This window comes from Elgaria multicarinata, chromosome 13 (assembly GCF_023053635.1).
Source record: "Elgaria multicarinata webbii isolate HBS135686 ecotype San Diego chromosome 13, rElgMul1.1.pri, whole genome shotgun sequence".
In the NCBI taxonomy this organism is placed as follows: domain Eukaryota; kingdom Metazoa; phylum Chordata; class Lepidosauria; order Squamata; family Anguidae; genus Elgaria; species Elgaria multicarinata.
This window is the reverse complement of record NC_086183.1, coordinates 14,771,510-14,796,318: the sequence shown is the minus strand read 5'-3', so window position 1 is coordinate 14,796,318 and position 24,809 is coordinate 14,771,510. Positions and strand designations below refer to the sequence as shown.

General features: G+C 49.6%; 1 protein-coding gene across 2 annotated transcripts in view; it reads right to left on the bottom strand.

The window, feature by feature from the left end:
* Nucleotides 1-1,526: 1,526 nt before the first annotated feature.
* The window catches only part of LOC134407884 (CYFIP-related Rac1 interactor A-like), a 34,455-nt gene continuing 11,172 nt past the window's right edge, over nt 1,527-24,809 (bottom strand). The window contains exons 2-12 of one of the 2 annotated variants that reach the window (XM_063139878.1): nt 19,350-19,434; nt 17,857-17,937; nt 11,334-11,455; nt 10,558-10,663; nt 8,020-8,156; nt 7,631-7,708; nt 6,564-6,680; nt 6,167-6,246; nt 5,414-5,540; nt 3,002-3,072; nt 1,527-1,734 (exon numbers count right to left, since the gene is read on the bottom strand). In XM_063139878.1, the coding sequence (XP_062995948.1) occupies nt 1,671-1,734; nt 3,002-3,072; nt 5,414-5,540; nt 6,167-6,246; nt 6,564-6,680; nt 7,631-7,708; nt 8,020-8,156; nt 10,558-10,663; nt 11,334-11,455; nt 17,857-17,926 (972 nt within the window). In that variant the 5' untranslated portion in view covers nt 17,927-17,937; nt 19,350-19,434 and the 3' untranslated portion in view covers nt 1,527-1,670. Of the gene's footprint in view, nt 1,735-3,001; nt 3,073-5,413; nt 5,541-6,166; nt 6,247-6,563; nt 6,681-7,630; nt 7,709-8,019; nt 8,157-10,557; nt 10,664-11,333; nt 11,456-13,439; nt 13,520-17,856; nt 17,938-19,349; nt 19,435-24,809 lie in introns of those variants that run through there. The other variant, XM_063139877.1, reaches the window with a different exon arrangement.

Below are 24,809 nucleotides of genomic sequence, written 5' to 3'. Positions count from 1 at the left end.
GCAAATACTATGGTTGAACAGTGGATTGTTAACCACGAATAACTGAAAGTTCACAACCCAACAACAACAACAACAATATATTTATTTCTTACCCGCCTCTTCCTTTGGATCGAAGTGGGGAACAACGTTAGTACAATACAATATAAATCAAATACATACAATTAATTAAAAGAGCATATAAAAAACCCCATGTGTTCTTTTCCTGAGTTGTTTGTGTTTAACAACCCATAGTTATACCATCATGATGGGGTTTGCATATAACGACAACCCACAATTCAACAACCCACAATTCAACAACCCATCCTCAAACTGTACTCTTGAGTTGTTACGTGTGAACCAGGTCATATTCAAAACACATTTCACATTTCTATTTCTGATATTTGGTTTGCCCCCCCCCCCCCCCGCCCCCAGGCTGCAATTGGATATCCACTTACCTGGGAGCAAAATTCATTGATTTCAAAGAGGCTTACTTCTGAACAGTCATGCATAGGATGATATTGTTACCTTTGTGGATACAATACAGACCTGCTACTTAAGTGGATTTAGGGAAAGCGATGATACTTCGGAAGTAGGTCTAGATTCAGCCTCCCCCACTTTTTTTTGTTATTGTGTGCTTACGTTTGGTTAGAGAAACCCTCGCCTGTGGGCCAGTTCACGTGATCACTTTACACATGGCCTTCCATTTCCTTTTACTCCCCCACACCCCGCCCACCTCCTGGATCCCTTTATGCTCCGGGCAAATGTGTGCACAAAAATCTCGGTTTTGATTGCTATTGTTCAAGCCTTGTTTGGAACATGATACTACCATGAAAAGGACCCTGTGAGCCTACGAAACATATCAGTATAGCAAAGCAGACAACCAGGCTTATTTCTCACACAACAGATTGTTATTTTTTTCTTTTTATTTTATCTGACACAAAAATGTACAAAATAACAGGTGAGTGAATTTTAATTGTTTATATTAAAAATCTAAAAGGTGTGACTGAGCCATTTCGAATGGAATCAGTGTCGAAGATTTTTAACGATGATGTCCCTCATCCATCCATCCATCCATCCATCCTGGCAGTCATCTTCCAGACACCTTATGTACCCCTAAGGTAAGACAGCGTCTCTCCATTTCTCTCGCTCGGCCTCCTCATCCTCACAGAGCCTGGGCTAGATCAGGTCACCCATCGCTGGACCTCAGGAGAGCTTGGAACAGACTTTCCACCTGGTCCCAAGAAGGGTGCTTCTGAAAGGGAAGCTCACTCACTTCCCGGCTTGGACCAAATCCTGTTTTTCTCCCCTTCTGAAGCTCAGTCGGGCTCTGGCAGCATGGATGGGATTAGAATCAGAACAGCGAGGCGGAAGAGGAGGGGGCCACGGCAATATTCAGGGACTGCGCTTCTGCCTGGGCGGAACACCGAGTATCTGCGCGCTGAGCTGGCTGGATTATCTTGTCATCGTTTTATATATATGTATATGTATATATATATTTATTTATATATATTTAAAATCTCCCCCGTTATTCTCTTCTTCATCTTCATCTTCATCTTTTTTTTTTACAAAATGAGGAATATGATGCCCAATGGTTATTTATAGCAACGTCAACATTAAAATTTCTGCGGAAGGTTCTGTGAAGTCATTCTCTTCTTGGTCTCTGGTAAATGGCCTGCCCCTGTGCTCATTGTTCATTGCAGCAAAGCGCGGATCTGCTTGGACGTGGTGTCGTCATTGAGGTGCCGGGTGGTGTACCTAGGAAGAAGCAGGGCAGAAGCGCAGTGAGAGAGGGAAACTCCGTCACCATCGGGGGGGTGGGGGGGAGAGGGGGAGAGGAGGTCACTGTGGAAATGGGTGGGGGGTGCTCTGGGGAGGGGAGGCCTCTGGCCCTGGGATCAAAGGCAAGATCTGGGGATTTATGAGCAGGAATCATGTTGGCAGAAAGGAAGGTATGGGAGGGGGGATATAGGGAGAGAGGAATGCTGGCTGGGGCTGGTGGGAGCTGTAGTCCCATGCAACTGGAAGGCACTAGGTTGGGGAGTGCCGGCCTAGTGGGTGCTGCCAGACTGGGTTGTGGGAGACGCAGCCTCGTGACCATAGCCTTAGCTAGACCTAAGGTTTATCCCGGGATCGTCCCGGGGTCATCCCTGTGCATCTAAATGACACACAGGGGATCCCGGGAGCAGGCAGGATAAACCTTCAGTCTAGCTAAGGCCTACCTCTCCTCTCTTTTGGCCATCTTGGCAAGAGGGAGCCCCCAGTTCCAGTGGATTCAGAGAGCAATGCTTGGACACCACGCAGCGTGGCAATTGTTTTCGCCAGGCAGAGGCGGGTGCCTGCCTCCCGCTCTGCCCCGCACAGTGAAGCCCATCGCCCTTGCCTCATGGTGAGGTCCTCTGCTCAGCAGGTCTTGCTGATACTGGCACAAGCAATCAAAGTGCTAGTTGTGCAATCAAAGTGCTAATTGTCCAAGTGCAATTTCCCGGAACTGCCAATTGCAAGTTGTGGCTGAGAACCTGAAAGCAAAGCTGTTGGGAAGATGTTTGGAACGCTTGGCGCAGGCCAGCCCCTTCCACGCTTACCGGAAAGGCCGTCCACCTCATTTCCCATCTGCAAAATGGGAATACTGGTTTACCGCACAGGGGGGCTGTGAGGGCAGAGCAGGGGGGACTTCCTTCTACAAAGCCAGGTCATTTAGCCCAGCTGACCTCTTCAGGTGGTACCTGCTCAGAATTTGCTACTGCGTGCCGTTTCACTAAGAACGTTTTGTCCTCGAGTAACACTCCCTTCCGTGCAGCCAATTCCATCTTCTGAAATGCCTCAGTGCTGTTCTGGATTCCAAAGAGGAGCTCTGAAGACACCAGGGCTGGCTACCTGCCGCTCCAGCACCCGCCCTGGCGCTGCAACGCACCCTTGACCGACATACAAGTTCAGTGCTTGCAGCTCCGTCCCAAGGGTGATGCTGGACATGCTGGGGTTGCCCAGAAGCGTGCCCTCAAAGGCACCTCTAGGACTGCCTTACCTCAGTGCATTCAGAAGGCCTTCTGTGCTGTTGGAGGGCTGGTCTTTCAGGACCTTGATGCATCCTTTCATCTAGTAGCATTACAAAGGAAAGGAAATGCCTTGTTAGTTACCCAAAGGGGGAAATGTTGAGAAAGAGCAACCAGGTCTTCCGGCTTCAGTCCGCCTGTCTGTGAATAGTTCCACAGGAGACAGAAAACCAACTGTTGGGCATTTAAATCCTCTCCTGGCCCTTGTCTTGACGGTATCAGGTCAGCGGCGCAGGGGCGGCGCGAGGTGGCGCCCCCCTGCATGGGCACGCCTTCCGATCATCTACAGCGGAAGGAGCGCAATTGCGGGTTTTCCTGAAGGTGCCGCCACCACCCTGCCCACCTGAGCACACGTGCAGCAGTTCAGGGCCACCTGGGAGCCTCTGAGCCCTTTCTTCCAAGGTTAGGTTTTTTTTAATATTGGCTTATGTTTTGTTCTTTTCTTCTTAAAGCGAAGGGTCACATTTACAGCTAAAATGGGGGGGGGACACAAGGCAGAGGAATGGGGTGCTCCCTTCCTCTCAGAGTATCCACCCCCCTTTAATTATTTTTTTTTGAAAGGGTCTGCAGAGGCACGGAGGTGGTCCGGTGGCCTTTTGGCTTGCTGGTCCACCCCCTTCCCTGCCCAGCCAATGGCGACCAATCAGTGGTCGCCATAGGCTGTGGCACGCCTCGCAGCAGCTCCGTAGCAAGAGCGGCAGACGGCAGATGCTGTCGTCGCCTCGCCCCTAGCTAAAAAAGTTGGGGTAAGTGCCTGACTTTTTTAGAGCGGAGCTTTGGGGCTTCGCCCCTGGATTGCTTCGGAGTGGCGGCTGCATCATGTAGGTCACCTGCCGCCACTCCCAAGCTCCCACAGGGGAAAGCGCCCATCTAGAGGTACCCTTGGACAGGGCCAGTGCTACCATAGAGGCCACTCAGGCGGCTGCCTAGAGCGTCAAAGTAAGGGGGGCACTGAACACCGCACCCAGAAGCTGCTCTCCCACAGCGGCTCTGAGAGGGTGGCTTCCGGGTGCGCTGTTCCGAAGCTGCCCACCCGCCCCAGTGTCCTGGCTTCGCTTCGGCTGGGCGCCCCCCCAGCCAAAGTGAAGCCACGCCCACACCCCCACCCCAGCATCCTGGCTTCACTTCAGCTGGGTGGGCGCCCAGCTGAAGCGAAGCCAGAATGCTGGGGTGGGGGGACGGGCGGCGGCTTCGGAATGATGCACCCGGAAGTCGCTCTCCCAGAGTGGCTTCTGGCTGGGCGCGCCATTCTGAAGCCAAAACCTACCCACCCCCGCGTCCTGGCTTCGCTTCAGCTGGGCGGGCGAGATGGTGCCCCGCACCCAGGTATGCTGGGGTGGGTGTGGGTGGGTAAAAGCAGCTCACCTGCCTAGGGCGCAAAATAGTCTGGCCCTGGCCCTGCCCTTGGACTGGTCTGGTGTTTCTTCCACCAGGTTTCTTGACCCCAAGGACCCTGTGCCTTCCCACATGAAACAAGTTGCTAGAAGCCCCTCATCATTCCTACTGTGAGGAAGTTATACCAGCCCAAAGGAGATCCTAGACTTTCCTGTTTCTTTAGAGGCAACTGGCAATGAATAATAGACTTCCATACGAAGTGTTTCAAGGAACAGGGAAACCAAGAATTAAAAGAGCGATACCAGGAGGGAATCCCCTTCAAATTCAACCTGCCAAATCACCCACATGTTCTGAAAAGGCCACACTGGAGACCAAAATGGCTTTTTTAAACATGGTGAACCTGCCTTGCAAATGCTAAAATTCATCTTGTGCTCAAGATTCCTAGATTTTTGTTTTTAATGAGTCCTGATAGGGACAAGAGATGAAGTGATCTCCAAGCTTCTCTTCCAGTCATCCATTTGGGTTAATGGAGAACTCCAATCGTGACTGGCCCTTTGGGGCTCCTGGAAAGAATTTTTTTTTAGGGATCCCACTGACCAGAGAAGTGTGGCAAAGGCACACCGGGGCCCTTGAGAGGTTCTGGTGTGAGGCAAAGAGGCTGCAAAATGACCCTCTGCTCTGAAGTAAAAAAAAAAGGCTGAATGGATGGCCATTTAAAACAGCCTCTGACTGTGGCGGGACAGAGGAGGGGGCGATGGATACGGTCCGGGTCATCATGGGTGGCAGGTGCACGTATCAGTCAGGGGCATCACAGCCACATCAGTCTGAACTTGACCACTGAAACTCTGACCAGAAGACTAACTAGGTCACCACACAGTATAATGGAGGATAAATACTGCACCAGGTGGATGGGACAAGCATCCGTTGACTCAGCCACCATGGTCACTGGGTTTGTTTGTTGCTGCTTGCTTTTTATAGCTGGCTGCTGGTTCTGCTGCTATGTCTTTGCCACTTCCTTGAGCTCCCATCAAAGCCAAACGGTCACTCACGTCAATTTTGGAGGTCTTGGCGAAAGCCCCCACAGGGTGGACATGATCATAGAGAATGATGACCCCCACCATCACTCGCATGCAGAAGAGGAGAGTCTCAGTGTTGGTGAACCGGCTCCGATATTCCCTGTCGCAGCAAGAGAAGAGGCCCATGAGAGATCCGGCGTGACCCTGCTGCATGCCGCACCTTCCCTTTCCAGCCTTGAACTGGATCCACTCAGGCCCCAGTTTCTCAGAGCCAAGCTTGCCCCCATCAAAGGACTCTCAGGGCACAACCCTTTCCCCTTGCAGGCAAGCATGTTTGTTTCCTGGGAAGATCCCTGCAAGACACAACTGAACATTGCTGAAAGGCCCTTTACTGCCAGGTTTTTTTGGGTGGGGTGGGGTGGGGTGGGGGAGGAGCTGCCTTTTTCTGTACAAGACTCTTAAAGTAATTTGGGTGGAGCCCAGGCCCCCCCCCCCCCCAGCTTGCTCGAGACACCTGATCCTTCAGGGTGGTGACAAGGAGCAGGGCCTTTTGCAGTGGTGGCCCCTGTGATGCGGAACTTTCTCCCCAGAGAGGCTCTTCAGATCAGCTGCCTTGTGGCATGTAGAAGTTTGGCAAAGGTCTTTCATTTTAGGGCATCTGTTAGGGACTGATCCTGTGTTTTCTATGCATTTTGCATATTTAGTTTATTTGGGTTTTAATTGCAATTGTTGCAATTTAAAGATGTTGTTGTGTTCGACCAGAAGGTGAGAGATGCAGGAACTCACGGTGTTTCCAGCATCACCCGGCAGACACACGCCATGGTGCTTAAACAGTCAGTTGTGTCCTCTATCGGGAGAGTCTTGTTCTGAAAGGAAGAAGCAAGGAGACGTGGTTTGCATGCTGATGCCTGTGTTCTTCTTCCCCAGTGAGAGCAAACTGACTATCTGATGGGAGAGAGCCTGCTCAAATCCCTGCAGTAGAACAACACTCTACCCTGTTGCAGATTCTGCTCTCAGGGCATCTCTACAGGCTGCACATTTAAACCCGCCTCAACCTCAATCTCACCGCCCTTCCTCCACCCAGGGAACTCTGGGATTTGCCGTCCTCTGAAGGTAGCAGCGCCCCAAGCCTCTTTGCAGTGCTGCTGATGTGCCTCTGCCTTGGCATGTGGCCGTCACTCACCTCTGAAACAAACTTGGTTGTGGCGTTGCTCAGAGTTTTCAGCATCGGTGTGGCCTCTGCATAGAACAGTGACATCCGATTGGCCATTTCATTGTTGACCTCACTTTCAGCATCTAACTGCAGGGCAGGAAGGGAGACCAGTTGCTGAGTGGGGGAGTTTTACTTCCGGATTACAACAGATTAGTAATGTGAATGTGAGACAAAAGTTGAGGGGTGGGTGGGTGTCATTCTCTAAGTTCAGGGCCGGGCAAAGCTGGTAATAGACCCGGGCCAGATGGGAAATGTAGTAGGCCCAGGCCAGATGGGAAATGTAGTAGGCCCGGGCCGGATGGGAAATGTAGTAGGCCCGGGCCGGATGGGAAATGTAGTAGGCCCGGGCCGGATGGGAAATGTAGTAGGCCCGGGCCGGATGGGAAATGTAGTAGGCCCGGGCCGGATGGGAAATGTAGTAGGCCCGGGCCGGATGGGAAATGTAGTAGGCCCGGGCCGGATGGGAAATGTAGTAGGCCCATTTCAAACAGCTCGTTAAGTATTTTTTAATCAGTTCTAAATACATATGAACGAGAACGATTTATAAAAAAAGGTAATGGTAAGCACTTTTATTCAAGATGTATATAAGACATCTTTGCCTCTACCAGGGGAACTCGGAATAGGCCCCCTCAAAATCGTAGGCCCTTGCCAACCGGCCCCACTGCGCCCCCCAGCCCTAAGTTTCATTCTTGGTTTTCGAATACTTTCTGGCATATATAATTATCAGAGATAAAAAACATCTATTTTGCATGTATCGATGCATTTTGTTCCAGTACGCAGAAAACTGTTGCATCGTTTTATATTTAAACTGTATCTGTTTTTAACAAATTTAATACGCGGAGACGGTTTCAAAAGCTGTTGATGATTGCTTACTGCCTCTAAAGTAAGCTTTGCCAGCTCTGCCAATTTCCATGACCCCTGGAGCTCTGAGCTCACTCTGTTCCTTTGCACTTGGAATTCTCATCTCTTCCATTCCCGCTGGGTTTTTGTCTGCCTCCCAGTTCAAGATGCAAGAGAAGGAACAAGCGTTTCCTTACCTGCAGATTGTTGATTCGGTTTCGACTGATAGTTCTTCTGTAGTAGCTAAAGTCATTCTGGATGGCCGGATTGGTCATCTGAGAGGCAGACACAGGAGATGTTCCGTTAGGATGGCTGGGTCTCCGGACAGGGGGGAGGGGGGGCACAGGAAAGGGGTCTGCTCCTGTGCCAGTCTCCGTGCGCGTTGCACAAAGTGCACAACGTCCTTCCACAGAATTGAGATCCAGAAACCACCAGGGCAGGAGGTTCCTTATTAGTCCCCTGAGATAACGTTCCCTGAAGGGCAACCAGGGGCAACACCACCCATGAGCTCCAAAGACCCCGGTCTCCGGACCGCCCGCCCCCTGCCCTGCCAGCAGGATTCTCTCCTGCCTCTGCTCAGAGGTACCTTGAGCTCATCGAAACTGAGAGTGAAGTGTAAGATTTCCGCAAACTGCTTGGCTAAGGCTTGTTCCCTCTCTAGGTGCTGAGTCGGTGCGTAGGGTGGGCTGGTGAGAGCCTCCAGCAAGCTCCTCAGGGCATTCTCTAGGAGGCAGAAGACGATATGTCAGGCAGTAGCTGCTCCCCTGGCCAGACCCAGCACAGCCTTGAGCTACGGGATGCGTCTCATCTACACCAAGCAGGTACATCTACACCAAGCAGGTACACCAAGCCTCATCTACACCAAGCAGGTACAGCAACATGAAAGCGGCATGAAAGCAGCCTATGGTCTGTGTCCATGGCCCCCAACAGTTGTCCATGCACTTCAATACCGCTATAAAGCCGTCGTGTGGCTCCTGCCTCTTATAGACCGCTTTCATACCGCCTTATCCTGCTTGGTGTAGACAAGGCTCTCCTCGCTCAAAAGGAAGTGGCAAAATGGGTCTGTCAGGAAGTGGAAAGGACACAGCACCCCTCCCTCCCCCTTCACTGGGGGCGGCTCTGGGACAGGGGAGGGCGACTTGTGGCCCTCCAGCTGTTTGGGCCTACAACCTCCATCAGCCCTAGCCAGCTTAGCCAATGGTAAGGCATGAAGGCAGTTTTAGGCCCAAACATTTGGAGGGCCACAAGCTGTCCATGCCTGCCACAGGCAGAAGCACCACTTTAGTGCTTTCAGGCTCTAAAGCCCAGCTGTGTGAGAGAGAGACTGGAGGCCCAGGGAGCCTAGGTAGAACATGCTCTGGCACAACCCAGACAAGGGTGCAGAACCATCAACAATCATACCAAAATCATTCTTTTCATGATGGAACAATGACATGGGTTGTCAAAAGGGTAGATGACAACCCAGTGGTCAGCATGCTCAGAAATGACCACCAACCATCCCAGAGCCAATCTGGGTCTTCAGGAAGAGCTACAGGGCTCAAGCCAGGAGCTTCCACACCAGGCTCCCTGTGCACCATCTGGGGCTGATGGGTGGAGGAGGGGACCACAGGCAACTGAAGCCAGGATACCTGCAACAGGTGATGCCACCTGGGAAGTCAGGTGAGGCCTGCCAGGCGCCGACGCGGTCATCTTTTGGGTGCCAGGTAAAGATCACCTTCTACTCCTAGGCATTTAATAATGAGGCATCTATGCCTGCTGTTTTCAAACAGATCTATTAGGATATTATTTTCAGCTGTTTACATTGTTTTAATTTTTCTATGTTAAGAATTTTAGACTATTTTTATTACGTTACATTTTGTATTTGTATGAATTATTGTAAACCACCCAGAGAGCTTCAGCCATGGGATGGTATAGAAATAATAATAATAATAATAATAATAATAATAATAATAGACATCAATGGGCTAATCTGTTGGCACTTTCTGCCATAAGATGCTCATAAATCCACTGCTTTTTCTCAGTCTCTAGAATGTCCTGCTGGGGGAGATAATCAGGCTATTTATTATTGATTTAAAGTATTTTTACTTCACTCTCCAGCTGAAGAGGCTCACAGACTGGATTACAAATTAATACAAGACAAGCCAGTCCCTGGCCTCAGTCTAAAAGCCATGACACAAAAAGAAAAAGTGAGGAGGAAAAGCATAAGCCCAGGCATCCGTTCTTAAAATAACAGTTTTTGTGGTGACCAGCTGGGATAGAAACCGTTCAAGTAGCTTAATGGAAATGGCTGCTGCAAGGTGACACTTCGCGGAGAAGAAGAGCCAAAGGCCGCTGGTCAAAATGCCCTGCATCTTTTTTTCTCCCTCCTTCTGCATCTCCTGCCTAGCTGACTGACTGCCCATCTTGCACCAGTGCCTTGCCAACCCCTGAATACCTGGCGCTCACTTTGGTGAGGTCAATCCCAGCTCTACCGGTCTAGCACGATGGAGAGGTGAAGATCTCACAATGTTTTTATTGTGAGATCTCCCCCTCTGTTTACATGCAGCGCGCTACGACCTCCGCCATTTTGTTTTTTTTTGTTTTTAAAGAGGAAGGAGCGCACGAGCAGTCGTGCGCAAAAGTTAAGTGTTTTTTTAAATTAAAAAAAAATTCCCTGCTCCCCCCACCCCACCCCAGATGGGCGCAGAACTCCTGAGGAGCTCTGCGCCCCATGCGTGGGTCCCAGTTCCTCACAAGTAACTGCGAGAAGCTGGGCAAACCATGATGGTGGGCCACACTTCCCACGGTCTCGGGATCATCCCGAGACCGCGGAAAAAGCTGGCCTAAAGTGTAGGGCCATATCCTGGGGCAAGGGAGGGATCATCCCACCCTGATCCCGGGATCCCCTGTGCGTCATGTGAATGCACAGGGATGATCCCGGGGATCACCCCGGGATAAAGCCCCCTCTAGCTATGGCCGAGGTCAGCACAATCGCCTCGTGTGAATTGGGCAACACACAGCGTCTGCAGAGCGTAGAACGAGAGAAAGGAACTGAGGGAAGCCGTTCTCTGTTGACACATCTCCCTCCCACCCTGCGAGACGTTTTCCTCCAACGGATCGCAGGCAGGCAGGCGTCCGCACTTACCGAGCCTAAGAGAGAACTCGTAAAAACGCTTCAGCTTTGCCACCAGGGGACACACAGCGTTCCACGCCTTCTCTTGGAGCTGCAAGTCACTGGGGTTTTGGATTGCCTGCAAAAAAGAAAGAAAGAGGCAAAAAGGGTTCTCCCTGAAATGCTAGCTTTCCATGTACAAGGAATTAAGTTGTCCTGGTTGTTTCCAGAGATCAGGGGGATTCAAACATGCTATCCTGACCAGTCACGTTCCTAGCGCTGGCAGCAATTTTGGCCAATCCAAGGTTTTCATACTGCCTAACAACAGCTGGTGGTTTGGGGGGGCGGGGGCAGGGAGATGTTGCACACCCTATTTCAGCCCTCCCCCACCTGGTGCCCTCCAGAGATGTTGGACTTCAACTCCCATCATTCCCAGCCACCAGGGCCATTGGTGGCCAACACATCCGGCGGGCACTAGGTTGGAGAAAGCAGCCCGGTTTCCTCCTGTGGTCCGAAGCCTGAGAAGCCCGTCCCACCAGTCAGCCCAGCCTTGGCCCACAACTGAGAACTGCTGCCCAGCCCACGCTTATCCCGCATCTGTCAGCTGGACCTGTGTCTCCCTCAACACGCACGGTGGCCAAGAGCCCTACTGACCCACAAGGACTAAGAGAAAATGGAACCCAGGCTGCAGTCAGCCCCTCAGTCTGCCTCGGTATCATCATGTCAGATGCAGTTGTTCGACTGGAGCCCACCTCCACCTCCCACCCTGAAGCTGGCAATGTTCAGAGTGGGGAGAACTCTGTTTATACCTCTCTAATCTCTTGGCCGGCTCCAGTGTAGGACTGCAGTTCTGCCAAGATAGCCTGTGCCTCCTCCAGCACAGCATTCACCTGGTTCCACACAGCTGTCTCGGCTTCCGTGGGCTGAGCATCTGCAGCAAACCCCCAGAAAGAAAGCAGGAGTTCAGCACGTGCTTTGCCTAGCAGGGTCATCAGCCCAGGGTGAAAGGGGGAGGTTTGCATGGCTTGCTGCTGGTGGTGGGTAGGATCAGGAATTCCCTGGCAGGCGCTGGGGGCTGGCTCCATTATGAAGCAACCCAAAGCGGTCCAAAAACGTCTGCTCCCATCCCCGGCAACCAATCCTCTGCCCCGCGGCCCAGGACCCTGGGGCAGATCGTGGCTCACATAGTGCCACTGTGTGGGCAGGGGAAAATATTTCGGGTTTCCCTTGAAGGCACCGGCCAGCCATGGCAGGGCCTATGAGTTGCAAGAGGATCTGGGGTGCTATTCTCTAGCAAGCCCACAGACTTCTGGCCCTTAGGTGTACAGGAGAAATATTAGAAAATAAATATACAGGAGGACCAACGTAAAGTTAGAAAGTATGCAAACAGAACAGGTACCAAGCCAATGGCAAACTAAGCAATGACCAAACACCCTTCTCTAAGCAGGGTTGCATTTGTACCCTGTGGGAACCTGAGCCAGGTTGAGGATCTGAATGCCTCTCCAGCTTCCACCCCTCTTCCCTCTCTCCCTCTCCAGACTGGGTCACTTTTCCAGTAAGGTCCAAGTCTCTTGTGCTTCAAGAAAACACCGTAGGGGAAAACAGGTGGGCGTACAGGTGTGCACCCCATCATACCTAATGCAGTCCAGTCACATGGAGGCTTTGAACCAGGCAGGTATCTGCGCCTGAGGTGGTGCTGGAATCTGCCATTTGAACCCTAGGATTTAATTATTTGGCTGCAATGTCTGGAAACTGCAAGGTAATTGGCACACTAACACTGCTGCCGCACAACCCAGGAATGGAACGGCAATCAGGGCCTTGACTCCAGATGAGATGTAGAGTTCCCTAGGAACGAGGGTGGATAAAAATCAATTTAAAAAAAATTTTTTTAAAAAAAAAATCAGATTTTTAAAAATTCAAATTGGTTTTTTTTTTAATTTAAATTGGATTTTTTTTTAAATAAAATGCTTTTTGAGGAAAAATCTATCTAAAGATAGCTTTCTATTTAAGATACATTATAGTCCAAAGGTTATTCATCATGAAATAAGGATTAGTTTTTAATTATGTAGCATGAGGCTGTTTAAATTTTTTGGTAAATGAATTCCATTAGTCCATTCACCATGTCATGCTCTTCCAGAGGTTTCTGTAAGATTATTTTTCTCCTTCCAATAAAGTACAGCAGAAAAGTTGTCCAAATATGAATGATTAACCTATTAAACTGGAGATAGTTCACCTCACAATAATTTCATAATTATCTATCTATGATGTGTTTCTAATAGTATAACCAAATCAGTATTTTTTATATATATAACTGTAAAACTAATCTGAAAAGGTGCTATTCTAAAAATGAAACCTTCATCTGGTTGTAAATATTAAGATTATACCAGCAAGAATGAGTCTTTGGTAACTCCTGAGTTGTGTAAAATATAGCGAGGAAGTGTGCACTTTTTTTGGGGGGGGGGGAAGTCACATGATTAAATCGAGTCTTTCTGAGTAGTGATTTAAATCGTGATTCAAATCATGATTTAAATCCACCCTGCCAGGAACACAACTTGCAGGAGGTCTCCAGTGGTGGTGGTGGGAACCTTTGGATAGCTGGGCTGAACCCTCAAGGCCCTCAGAAGCTCCACCAAGTCACTGCCTTGCTCCAGCTCCACTTCTACCACACTTCCCTGCACCTACACAAACCTCCTGCCAGAAGGCTTTGCGGGTGCATCAGAAGCACCTGGCCTGTCTCCCCCCCCGTTTCAAGATCTCACCCTGCGCCCTTTCGGCCCCGCAAGCCCTGATGGCTACACCCCACCCGGCAAAGTAACATGGGATGAAACAAATCAATACTAATAATGAAAGAAGAATTAATTCATGAAAGAAGTTGTGAATTAAAAGAAAGGCAAAAAAATAAAATCCCTTCTCACGTTCAAAGTCAAGGAAAAAATTAGGGCCTTGGTCAAGCTCGTTATAAGTCAACACTTTAAGAAGGTTCCCCATGTGACACCTGCAAGAGAAGAGACAAGAGGGAGAAAAGCATGATGGGTAGTGAGGTGGGGAAGGGAAGAGGGGCGGGTTCGGGGGACAATGTCACTGTGAAAGGCACCCCCATCGGGGTAGCAGGAAGAGCCTTCCAGCATCCAAAAGCTGCATTCAGACATCACCACCAACCAAACGCTGGGGTTGATCTGGCTGTGCACCCCTGGCGATGAGGTGATTCTGCCCAGAACCGTGCTAGCGTTTAGAGATGCTTTTATCCTTTTCCAATTAAGACTGACTAGAGGGAAGAAAATCCATGGAGACTGTTTGTTGTTGGCGCTCCAAATTTGAGTAAGGCGAGGCCCACCCCGCCTCTTCCTGCCCCTGGATGGAGATGAGCACTGACTGATGCAAAGGGAGACCAGTGATAAGGAACCGAGGGGGAAGGGAGTCGCCATTCTCTAACAAGGTTTGGGGTGAGGGGCGCGCACTGATTCGGCAGGGCCTGCAGCTGGCCAGTTTGGGTGTACCCCATTGAGGGGCAATTTAAATGTGACGGCAGCTAGGAGGAGGCCACGCCAAAGCACGTACCCATGTAAGGGCTCTGTGTGGCCACCGGGGCATCTAAAAGGCCAAAGCACACTGTGGCTTTTATGGCGTGATCGCGCCACCTCGTTCACAGAATTTAAGGGTGTGCATGGGTGTGTTTCCAGATGGCAATGTCTGGAATGTCTTCCATTTCTAGCCCTCTTGTGTTTTCCCACTGCTTCTTCCATCTTTTTCCTTACCAGAAAAAATCCATCTAGGAAGGAAAGGTAGTCTAGCTTCACAAGGGCCTTTTGATTGCTAGTGCTAGCAGGAAGCATCCACCTGGAGGCACCCACGTCCGTGGCACCGCAGGAGGTGATAGCCCTGGCCAGGTGACACATTTCCAGTAGGCCGCAGATGATGCAGGAGCCATTGTGTGGCCCCAGAGTCTTTGAATCAGGCTTTACTGCTTTGGGCATAAATCGATAGGACACAGAATGGACACGAGAACAGCTGCCAGGGAATGGTTTGCCACTGTCACTTCCCTTTTCAGTCTGAGAGATACCACGGATAGAGCATTGGAGCCAAGAGTCCTACTCTCACATCTCTGCTCAGCCATGAAGCTGACAGGGTAATTTGAGATTTTTATTAATGATTTGGACGAGGAGGTGCAGGGAACGCTTATCAAATTTGCAGATGACACAAAATTGGGTGGGATAGCTAATACCCTGGAAGACAGAAACAAACTTCAAAGTGATCTTGATAGGCTGGAGTGCTGGGCTGAAAACAACAGGATGGAATTTAATAGGGATAAATGCCAAGTTCTACATTTAGGAAATAGAAACCAAAGGCACAGTTACAAGATGGGGGATACTTGGCTCAGCAATACTACAAATGAGAAGGATCTTGGAATTGTTGTAGATTGCCAGCTGAATATGAGCCAACAGTGCGATATGGCTGCAAGAAAGGCCAATGCTATTTTGGGCTGCATTAAAAGAAGTATAGCTTCCAAATCACATGAGGTGCTGGTTCCTCTCTATTCGGCCCTGGTTAGGCCTCATCTAGAGTATTGCGTCCAGTTCTGGGCTCCACAATTCAAGAAGGACGCAGACAAGCTGGAGCATGTTCAGAGGAGGGCAACCAGGATGATCAGGGGTCTGGAAACAAAGCCCTATGAAGAGAGACTGAAAGAACTGGGCATGTTTAGCCTGGAGAAGAGAAGATTGAGGGGAGACATGATAGCACTCTTCAAATACTTAAAAGGTTGTCACACAGAGGAGGGACAGGATGTCTTCTCAATCATCCCAGAGTACAGTACACGGAATAATGGGCTCAAGTTACAGGAAGCCAGATTCCATCTGGACATCAGGAAAAACTTCCTGACTGTTAGAGCAGTACGACAATGGAATCAGTTACCTAGGGAGGTTGTGGGCTCTCCCACACTAGAGGCCTTCAAGAGGCAGCTGGACAACCACCTGTCAGGGATGCTTTAGGGTGGATTCCTGCATTGAGCAGGGAGTTGGACTTGATGGCCTTATAGGCCCCTTCCAACTCTACTATTCTATGATTCTATGAATAATGAGAGGGTCCCTGCCCACAGGCTTCCAGTCTAAGAAACACAGCACAAAAGGAAAAGGAATTGGGAAGGGGAAGTATAACTCAAGTGTAAGTTCTTAGTTTCAAAGTGCTTGTGGGTGTCCTTTTGGACTACAACTCCCAGCATTCCTGACCATTGGGAGGTTGTGGGCTCTCCCACACTAGAGGCCTTCAAGAGGCAGCTGGACAACCACCTGTCAGGGATGCTTTAGGGTGGATTCCTGCATTGAGCAGGGGGTTGGACTCGATGGCCTTGTAGGCCCCTTCCAACTCTGCGATTCTATGATTCTATGATTCTATGAGATCAGTAACGCTCTCAAACCCTGGCCTCCCTCTCAGATATACTGTGAAAAATAGATGAAGTACCGGCTGCTAAGCACTTTGCACGACTGAAGAAATTAGTCCTGATCCAAAGAAAGTTTGATGTGCCTACTGGAAATAGTGATACTGTAGCATTTATAAAATGCTTAAGTAACCTGAAGGAGAAGGTTATCAATGGCTGCTAGTCCTCATGGCTACGTGCTACCTCCAGTGTCAGTATGCCTATGTACACCATTTGCTGGGGAACATGGGCAGGGTTGGCCATTGTTTGAACAGAGTGCTGAACTAGATGGACCCTGGGTCTGATCCAGGAGGCTCTTCTGATGTTCTTACTCAATGCAACTCAAATACAACCGTCTTTTAAGGTAAGTATAATTATCCCCATTTTTGCAAAATAAAGGACTGACACTGAGAATTAATGACTTGGGTAAGGTGAGCATGATTTGAATCAGGGACTGCCCAGTTCATGGCTCTTGCAATTAGTCACTATACTGCACTGGTAGTACTAGGGCAGGTTATCTGTAGGGCAGCTTAGTCAGAACTGATTTAAACAGGGAAAGTGCCATTTAACTTTCTATGAGCAGCAATAATAACAAGAAATAAATCATGCAAGAATTTTCCTTCTGTGCCATTTGTGACAAAATCTGCATTTTGTCTTCTTCTGAACGTTCCCACGGAAATTTCAGGCTGACTATACTTGCCCGGTGTGTGCTTTAGGACTTTGTGCGGTTTTTCAACTCTATCGACATGGGAGTTTTCCACAGATCAACCTACCCAAGCTTGAGGCTCTGGACAAACTTTCCTGGGGAAGGGGTGAAGTCGACTACAGGAAGGACTCAGGCGACTGGGCTGAAAGGGTGGGCCGTGGGGGGTGGGCGTTTCAAAGCAGGCGAGAGATTTTATTCCTGCTAAATGTTTTTATCGTCAACCAGCCAGGACTGACCCGAGACGTGTGGCTTCCCCATTCCTCAACTTAAGAGGAAGAGCAGCACCCAAGGCTGGGCAAGTTATTTTGGCACCTGAGGCAGAAAATAAACCCCACAAGCGCCTCTCCCTCTGCTGGCAGATAACTACCCCTTATAATAATCCATTAATTTGCTGCCTTTTCATGACACCCCACCAGATTAGCTGCCTGAGGTGGCTACCTCACTCTGCCTAGTGGTAGGGCCGGCCCTTTGAAACAGCAGTCTGCTACTAGATCTCAGATCGAAAGGAGGGCTCTGGTGCCACCACTCAGAAGGCCTTGTGCAGCTATTCCGACTTTAAAGGATTTTCTGTGGTAAGGAAAGATACGGACAAAGTGGTGGGGAAGCATGGATGGGTTATGATTGGAAGACAGTGTCGTCTGGGCCCCCAAATCCCATGAGTGAGGGATGGTGCTGGCGCTATAAAAGCCTTGGCTGGAAAAACCCTTAAACAGGCTAATGTGGTATTCCTTCTGACCAGGACATTGTAGTTCTCAGGGTGTCTAAGAATTGATAATAGGGAATTCTCAGCATCCCCGTCAAAGTAGAACTCCAAGATTCTCAGGGGGCTTCCTTTGAAGGGCTCCTTGGCAGTGTTACCATCCAAAGGCCCTTGTGCAGCAATTCTGTCTCCCCCCCCCCCCCCCCGGTAAGAGATTTTCCACAGTAAGAAAAAAGACGGAACAAATGGCAGGAAACATGGGAAGGCTATGAGCTGAAAGATCTCGACATCTGGAGCTCCTGTAAAATTATGTGAGTGAGGCCAGGCGGCAGCGCCATAAAAGCCGCAGCCGGAAGGGCCCCCGCTGTCCGGCTCTTCTCAACAAAGCCTCTTAAAATACAGCAGGTGGACCCCCAAGCAAAGTGTAACCACCTACCCCAAATTTGTGGAGAACAGCGACTCCTGCTGCCAGTAACCACAGAACTCCCCCTCCCCTTTGCGTATGGGACTTACTTTCAAAATCCAGGAAAAAATGGGGACAGTTTTCTAAATCTTTGCCCAATACCTTTATCAGGTTGCCCATGGCCAGCAGACCTGAGCGGGAGAAACAGAACAAAATGGAAAAGAACAACCGAGGCACCGAGAGCAAGAGAGATGCTGCAGCAAGGCCCCCTCCCCGTGGCCCCAGGAGATCCCAGCCTCCTCCAGCCTGAGCAGCTTCTCTGGTGGGCAAGGTCCTCTCCCCAGAGCCGTTCGGCCCCAGCCTCTCCTCCCCAAAGACCGCCTGCAGTTTCTCGAGGACCACCGCGCCTTACCATCCCACCTGCAAGATCACCGGTGGGCAAGGTCCTGCCTGCTCGCCTGCTTCAGAGAGAGCCTTGCTGCTGCTGCTGCTGCTACTGCAACTGCTACTGCTGGCAGCAGCTCACCCCCCTCTGCGTTGCTCATTGTACGCTTTCTCTCTCTCTCTCGTCTGTGTGGAAACCCCACAAGCAACCACTTCTATATTTTCTATTTTGGACTCTGGGAGGAAAGCAGCACGCACGGTGCTGTTCTGCTCTGGCTTCCTGTGAGAAGCTTCTGCGTGTTTCCAGAGCACCCGCAGGGCAGTGCTCCAGTGGACTTCCCCTTCCTTCCAGCCCAGCAGCAGAATAGCATGTCTCAGCAGCTTCATTTCCAGAGTGCCGGGCCCAGGGTAGGAGAGGACCCGCCTCAGAGGAGGAGGAGGAGATCCCAGGACCTCGCCCACCCTGGGAGTCGCCACCCACCAGACACCAAAGACCCATCACTCTCCCCACTGGAGGAGGAGGCAGAGAGAGGGCAACACGAGGCCTTCCATGGCGGCGGCGGGGCCACCACCAACACAACCACCGCTTGGTGTCCCCTTTCCATTCTTTGCAACTTCACTTGAAGCATGGCACCCTGGTTAGCTGGGGAACAGGAAAAAGGCTCCAGCATGCTTTGGACTTTCTGCAGGCTACTCCTGGCTGCCCCACTGTCTGACTGGCTCTCTGTGACCCCGATTCCTCGCCGCTGCCTACCAATAATTGCCTTGTAAGCCTGGCCTACATGTGCAGCGAATTAAGTGGTAGAATCACAGAGAGAACCATTTCAGACCGCAGGTAGGTGAGCAGCTGGACTGAGGCCAGGTCACATTTTTAATGCTCCCTTGAATTAAAAAATAATAATAATACTTTGTAAGTAGAAAACTAGCTCAGCAAGGAACAAATTGGATCTAGTTCTGTCTTTTGCTTGCAGGGAGTTCCAAATGCAGAATATATTTTTAAAATGCCATCCTACACCTGTGGTCTGAAGCGGTACAGTGCACCGCACCACTCTGGATCCTCCTTATCCCCATTGCTTTGGAAAAGAGCAAGCTCACACTTCTTTAGGCGGTTTCCTTCCGCAGAATCTTGCACAGCACCCTGAGTACGCTCAGCCCTGACAGAAGATGCTACAAGCCCTGCATCACAAAAAGCAGGAGGCTGGTGTTGTTGGCTTTTTACCTCCGTTTGCGATTCTTCAGCAACCTCTACAGCAAGAACTGGGGTTCTCTGGGGGTCACAAATCACTTCATCAACTGGGAGAATCCTGCAGAGAGAAAGAATATTCATTCTTAGGCTTCCAGATTTAGGTTGCCTCAATCCTTAGCCATGGAGTGCTCATTTCTCAGGAAAGAGCTGTCTGGAAGAGAAATAAAAAAAGTCAGCATGAACAGGTTAATAAAATCAAAGACTTCTGCAGCATGGAAGAACAGGAAAAGGCACATGAAGCCAGTAGAGGGCTATACAGAGTCCAATGAGATTTAAAGATTGGGGTTTGATATGGCCCATGCACAGAGTGTCATGTCTAACCCTACTGCCCCTGTTTGGGGAGAAAATGTTTCAGGTAATCAATCAGAAAGATTCAGAACTAGAAGACACAGCGCCAGACACCAGCCAGCCTGTACCAGTGGGGGAGGAAGCTCTCACAGGCGATTCCCCAGCTGGGAGTCAGCCCTCTCCAGAGCTCATCTCCTCAAGGCCAAATCCTACACACTGAGTGGGAAGTGAGGTTTCTTCCAGGGATGAGCGTCCCAACAAGCTAGCTGATGTTAGGGTCCGCCGGAAGCTAAAACTCACAGCACGAAAGGAAGGTGTGAGAAAGTCGGAAGGATTACGCCAGAACCTGCCACCGCACCAGGCGCTCTGAAGTTACAGGCATTTGAGAAGTGGCTTCCTATTCTTCTTGAATGGACAATTGTCTTGCTTAGTCTTGCCTAGGGGGACGTTTCCAAGAGGTTAGACACTCTTCAGGTAGAAGAGACGTTTATTGCTTAATAAAAGCTTTGTGGATTACTTAGCAAGCCTCGTCATTTGCCTCCCATCGGAAGTAAGAGCATTCTGAGAAACATGACACAGAGGGAGGCAGAAAGAGGTCTGGATTCATAGAATCATAGAATCATAGAATAGCAGAATTGGAAGGGGCCTACAAGGCCATCGAGTCCAACCCCCTGCTCAATGCAGGAATCCACCCTAAAGCATCCCTGACAGATGGTTGTCCAGCTGCCTCTTGAAGGCCTCTAGTGTGGGAGAGCCCACAACCTCCCTAGGTAACTGATTCCACCGTCGCACTGCTCTAACAGTTAGGAAGTTTTTCCTGATGTCCAGCCGGAATCTGGCTTCCTTTAACTTCCTTTAACAGATGTACCCATCTGTATCCATAGGCCAAACACGCAACTGCAGTCTCTCACTTTTCTTTAGTTCTCTTATCTCTTGTGAAAGAGGGTGGGTGCATGAAGGTCTGATTATAGTTCTGTCATGCGCATCTCCCCCAAATCAATGCTCGTTAATCAGAAAGGTGCTGTATTTTGACACTTGGGGCTTGTCTATTCAGTTTGTTTACCCCAACATAGCTGTGCATTTTCTCATTTTAAGACACACAAGTCAGCCGTCCGTTCACAGTAACATCGCGTTTTAACTGCAATAATGCGCATATTCATATCAGCGATTTACCGCGACTTTTCGATCATGTCCAGGTTTGCTCTGCGTTATGGTTATGTGTCATTGGGGGAGTTAAACTACGTTTTGACAGGTGGGTGGAGCTTTGAGGGTAGGAGAACATGATTGGCCGCTTTCCCACCTATCGGCTGGCTCATTTTTTCATGCCGTTTTTAGGTTGAACGATCTGATCGTACGGAGCTCCGCATAAGCAAAGAGGCAAAAAACCGCTGCCATCCTCCTCTACAGCCTTGTTCCCCCCCCGCTCTGGTTTTGCTGTTATATCAATCTGCGGAGCTCCGCATATAAATTATATCGCTTCACTCGCCTCCATAGCATCCATAGTATATCCCATAATGCAACAATGCGCACGTGCGCATGTATAACTGCACTACAAAAAAAATACAGGAGATAAATCGCTGTTGCTGCTGCAGTGTGACCCTCTTTACCTACATTTGAATCAACGAAAAATCGTGTTTATATTTAATGAGGAGCAATCCGCTGTCGTATAGACGAGGGCACAGACAAAATAGTTCTGAAGAAAATGTGAATAAAGCAGGGGTGGGCAACATCCACCACAATTTAGAGCCAGAAATGGCCATCCTTTTGGGACGTGGGCACGTTTAACAATTTGATAAACTGTCCTGGGCACCACCACAAAATGGCTCCCACGGGAGGCGGAGCAAAGGACTAGTCACCTGCCCAAAAGACTGAGTACAAGGAAGCGGTGGGCTCTCAGCCCCAAAGCACTCAACAGCTCCTTTGAACCCAGTTTTTGCTTTTTGTCGCCTCCCTTTTGTCTGCAATATGCAGAGATCTAAACAGATTCTCTCTACCAGGGCCAGCCCTGAGATAAAGAACGCCCTGAGTGAGGAGTGCTTTTGTTCTCACTTCCCCCCCCCCCCACTCCTCCCTGCGGTCAGCTTTGCAGGGCCACTGAAGGGTTTATGGGCCTGGTGCACGTGGGATATTGGGGGCCCTGCTGCTGCCCCCTGCAAGGACCTATGCATAGGTATACAAAGCTGGGGGCCACCCGGAGGGGGGGAATGGGTGGGCGTTCCTGCATGTGCAAACGACATCTGAGGATTCTCGCTTGCAGCTCCTTCTTGCCCTGGGATCAAGCAGAATGAGAGATGATTTGCTTCATTTTTCTTTCTTTCATGCAGCTTAGGGAATAGGGATTGGGTTGCGCTTCTCCCGAGTGCCTCCTCCAAATGCCAAACCCACTTAACCACCCTGGCAGAGCTTCTTTCTGCTTCCTGGCGCTCCGTCTCCCAGGTCTTCTGGTTGTGGCCTGCGGCTGGCCTTCTCCACTCCTCACTCAGGAAGGATTCCTCCCCTACGCCCTGGCCTCACACCACTCCTAAGCCTTTCCCTGTGGTAACTGTCACAGACAATTACTCTCCAGTGGCACCTGGCCTGGAAATCATAGGTGGTGCCCACTCACTCACTCACTCACTCCTTGACCTCTTTCCCTGTCAGGCCTGGGGTTCTTCCTGTGACCAGAACATGCCGCCCGCTCTGCCACTGATTCTCTCTTTAAAGCCTTCCCTGTTCCTTATCTCCTTACAACAAGCTCTGTACTTGGCCCAGGTCAACCCTAAGCCTGCCTGACCAATCTTCTCTCCATGGCTGCCCAGACATAAAGATTTCACCTTCCCGTGACGGGTTTAAGACTCCCTTACAGTTGGGCTGCAGAACTCCCTTGCTTCCAGCCTCCCCAAGGATGCATTTTACAGCCAGCTTAAGCCTTGAATTGGCATCTATTCTCTTTCATGCACAACGATATGTACTTCATCTCAGCCAGGGAGAGATCCCACACTATGTCACTATTACATGCTGCGATTCAGTGTCATTTACACTCTTAATATACCATTTCCTCTTTTTATGAAAACTTTAAGCAAAATACCACAAATTCCATTGAGCAATAAGGCAGGGACCAATGGTACACCCAGAGAATGAGGTAGGGGGCCCCTTGCTTTGTGGGGCCTGGAGCAAATTGCTCCAGTTGCCCCTCCCCCTGGGGCAGCCTTGCAGCTTTGCAGTGTTACCAAGTTGTTTGCTTGTGCAGGGTTGTAAAGCATAGCAGTGTAACAGGCCCTGCTACTCCTAGGCTGTTCCCCAGCAATGTCTATGAAAAGGGCCCACAGTGAGCTACCTCTTATTTGCTGCTCTGCTTTCGGTGTACTCCTGCTCCAGTTCTGGGACCCAATGAAGTCTCTGTCATGTGGCTCTCAAAAGACGGCACTCATGGAGTTGTTGTAGGCTTTGGTTCTTTATTATGTTCAGCACACACACAAAATGGTTCCTGCTGCAAGCAATCCTCCCTGAGTTCCAGACCTCCCTCCCCAGCTACAAGAAGTCAGCCCGTGGTTGGAGTGCTGTCACTAGTTTTCGAGGGACAGTTATCACCATAGACTCCACTTTCCCAGGCTGCAGCTGCAGCTGCTGCTGCAGCCTTATTCGCTTGCTGCAACACTAGGGTGACCATATGAAAAGGAGGACAGGGCTTTTGTATCTTTAACAGTTGTATAGAAAAGGGAAGTTCAGCAGGTGTCATTTGTATGCATGCAGCACCTGGTGAAATTCCCTCTTCATCACAACAGTTAAAGCTGCAGGTGCCTTGCCCTCTTTTAAATCTGGTCACTCTAGTATAGCTCCTGCAGCTTTAGCTGTTGTGATGAAGAGGGAATTTCACCAGGTTCTCCATATATACAAATGACACCTGCAGAAATTCCCTTTTCTGTGCAACAGTTAAAGATACAGGAGCCCTGTCCTCCTTTTCATATGGTCACTCTATGCAACGCAGCAGAACTATCATGGGTTTTACTTTTAATATTATTTGTTTTGTAGCAGTTCCTATCTTTTAGTAAGCATTCTTTTAGAATATCCATTATTTTTATCTTTAAAAACAACAATGAAAAGTTACAAATAAAAAAGGCATCCAGCTGACCTCTTTATTATGGCTTTCTTTCTTTCTTTTAAATTATTTATATAGTGCTTACAGTATTTACAGTATTTGCAGTGCTAAGTGCTTGGTAACATTTGCCTCAAAATAAAGGTGTCCACTAATTTTTACGTAACATCATAAGTGAAAATTGAAAAAGAAATATACTTCGAAGCTAATTGAATGAAGATCATTTTTGTAGTGAATAAACATACAACCTGAGAAAAAGATTATAGACATTTGATCTTCACCACCCAAGCGGTACGTTCAAAAAACACAGCCACGGAGCTCAGCTTGGCGCCCCACCCCCCCGCCTCGGCTTGATGCTCTGGCTAGTTCGCCCACCCCTAAGGCCAGCGCTGTTCAATGCTGAGTGCTCTTTTGATTTCCCCTTGGTTGCTGCTTGACCCACTCAAACTGACCCACTGCTCCACTGTAGTCCCTGACAAACGACAGCATCACATGGGGTGGGTGGAATCTTGTTTCCTTACTGTCACTTCTCTGCTCCTGCATTTGTCCCTCAATACTTCCACATTTAGTGCTGACGGGAAAGAGGAAGTAAACAAAGACCACGTGGGGCTGTTTTTATCACGCTGCTTTTCCTGCACACAGCAGGAGATCCCGGCACATTCCGTTTTTTAAAAAAAGAGTCGGATTAATTTTGCGGCAGAAAAACGAGCCAAAGGAGCAGGAAGCGTGCGGGAGGTGGACGTTGCACATCTGTAAGTGGGCAGTAGCGAGCGTGCTATAAAATGCTCGTCCGATGAACCTTCTCTGAGCATCCCATAAGCATGGGATTTTACCACCAAAGTCCATATGATTCTCTCCACAGGTTCTGAGGGTCCTTGACTGCAGGAGTCAGCTCATAAATCATTTTCTTCTTCCTAACATAGCCTGGAAAGGCTTCCCCCACTTTCGTTTACTAAGCACTGTGCTCTTCAAAGAAAGGTGCTGACATCAGGATTGTTATCCTTTTCATCTCCCCGTAGAGTAGACTAAGATGCTCATTTCATAGATCTCAGGCTTTGGACATGAACTAG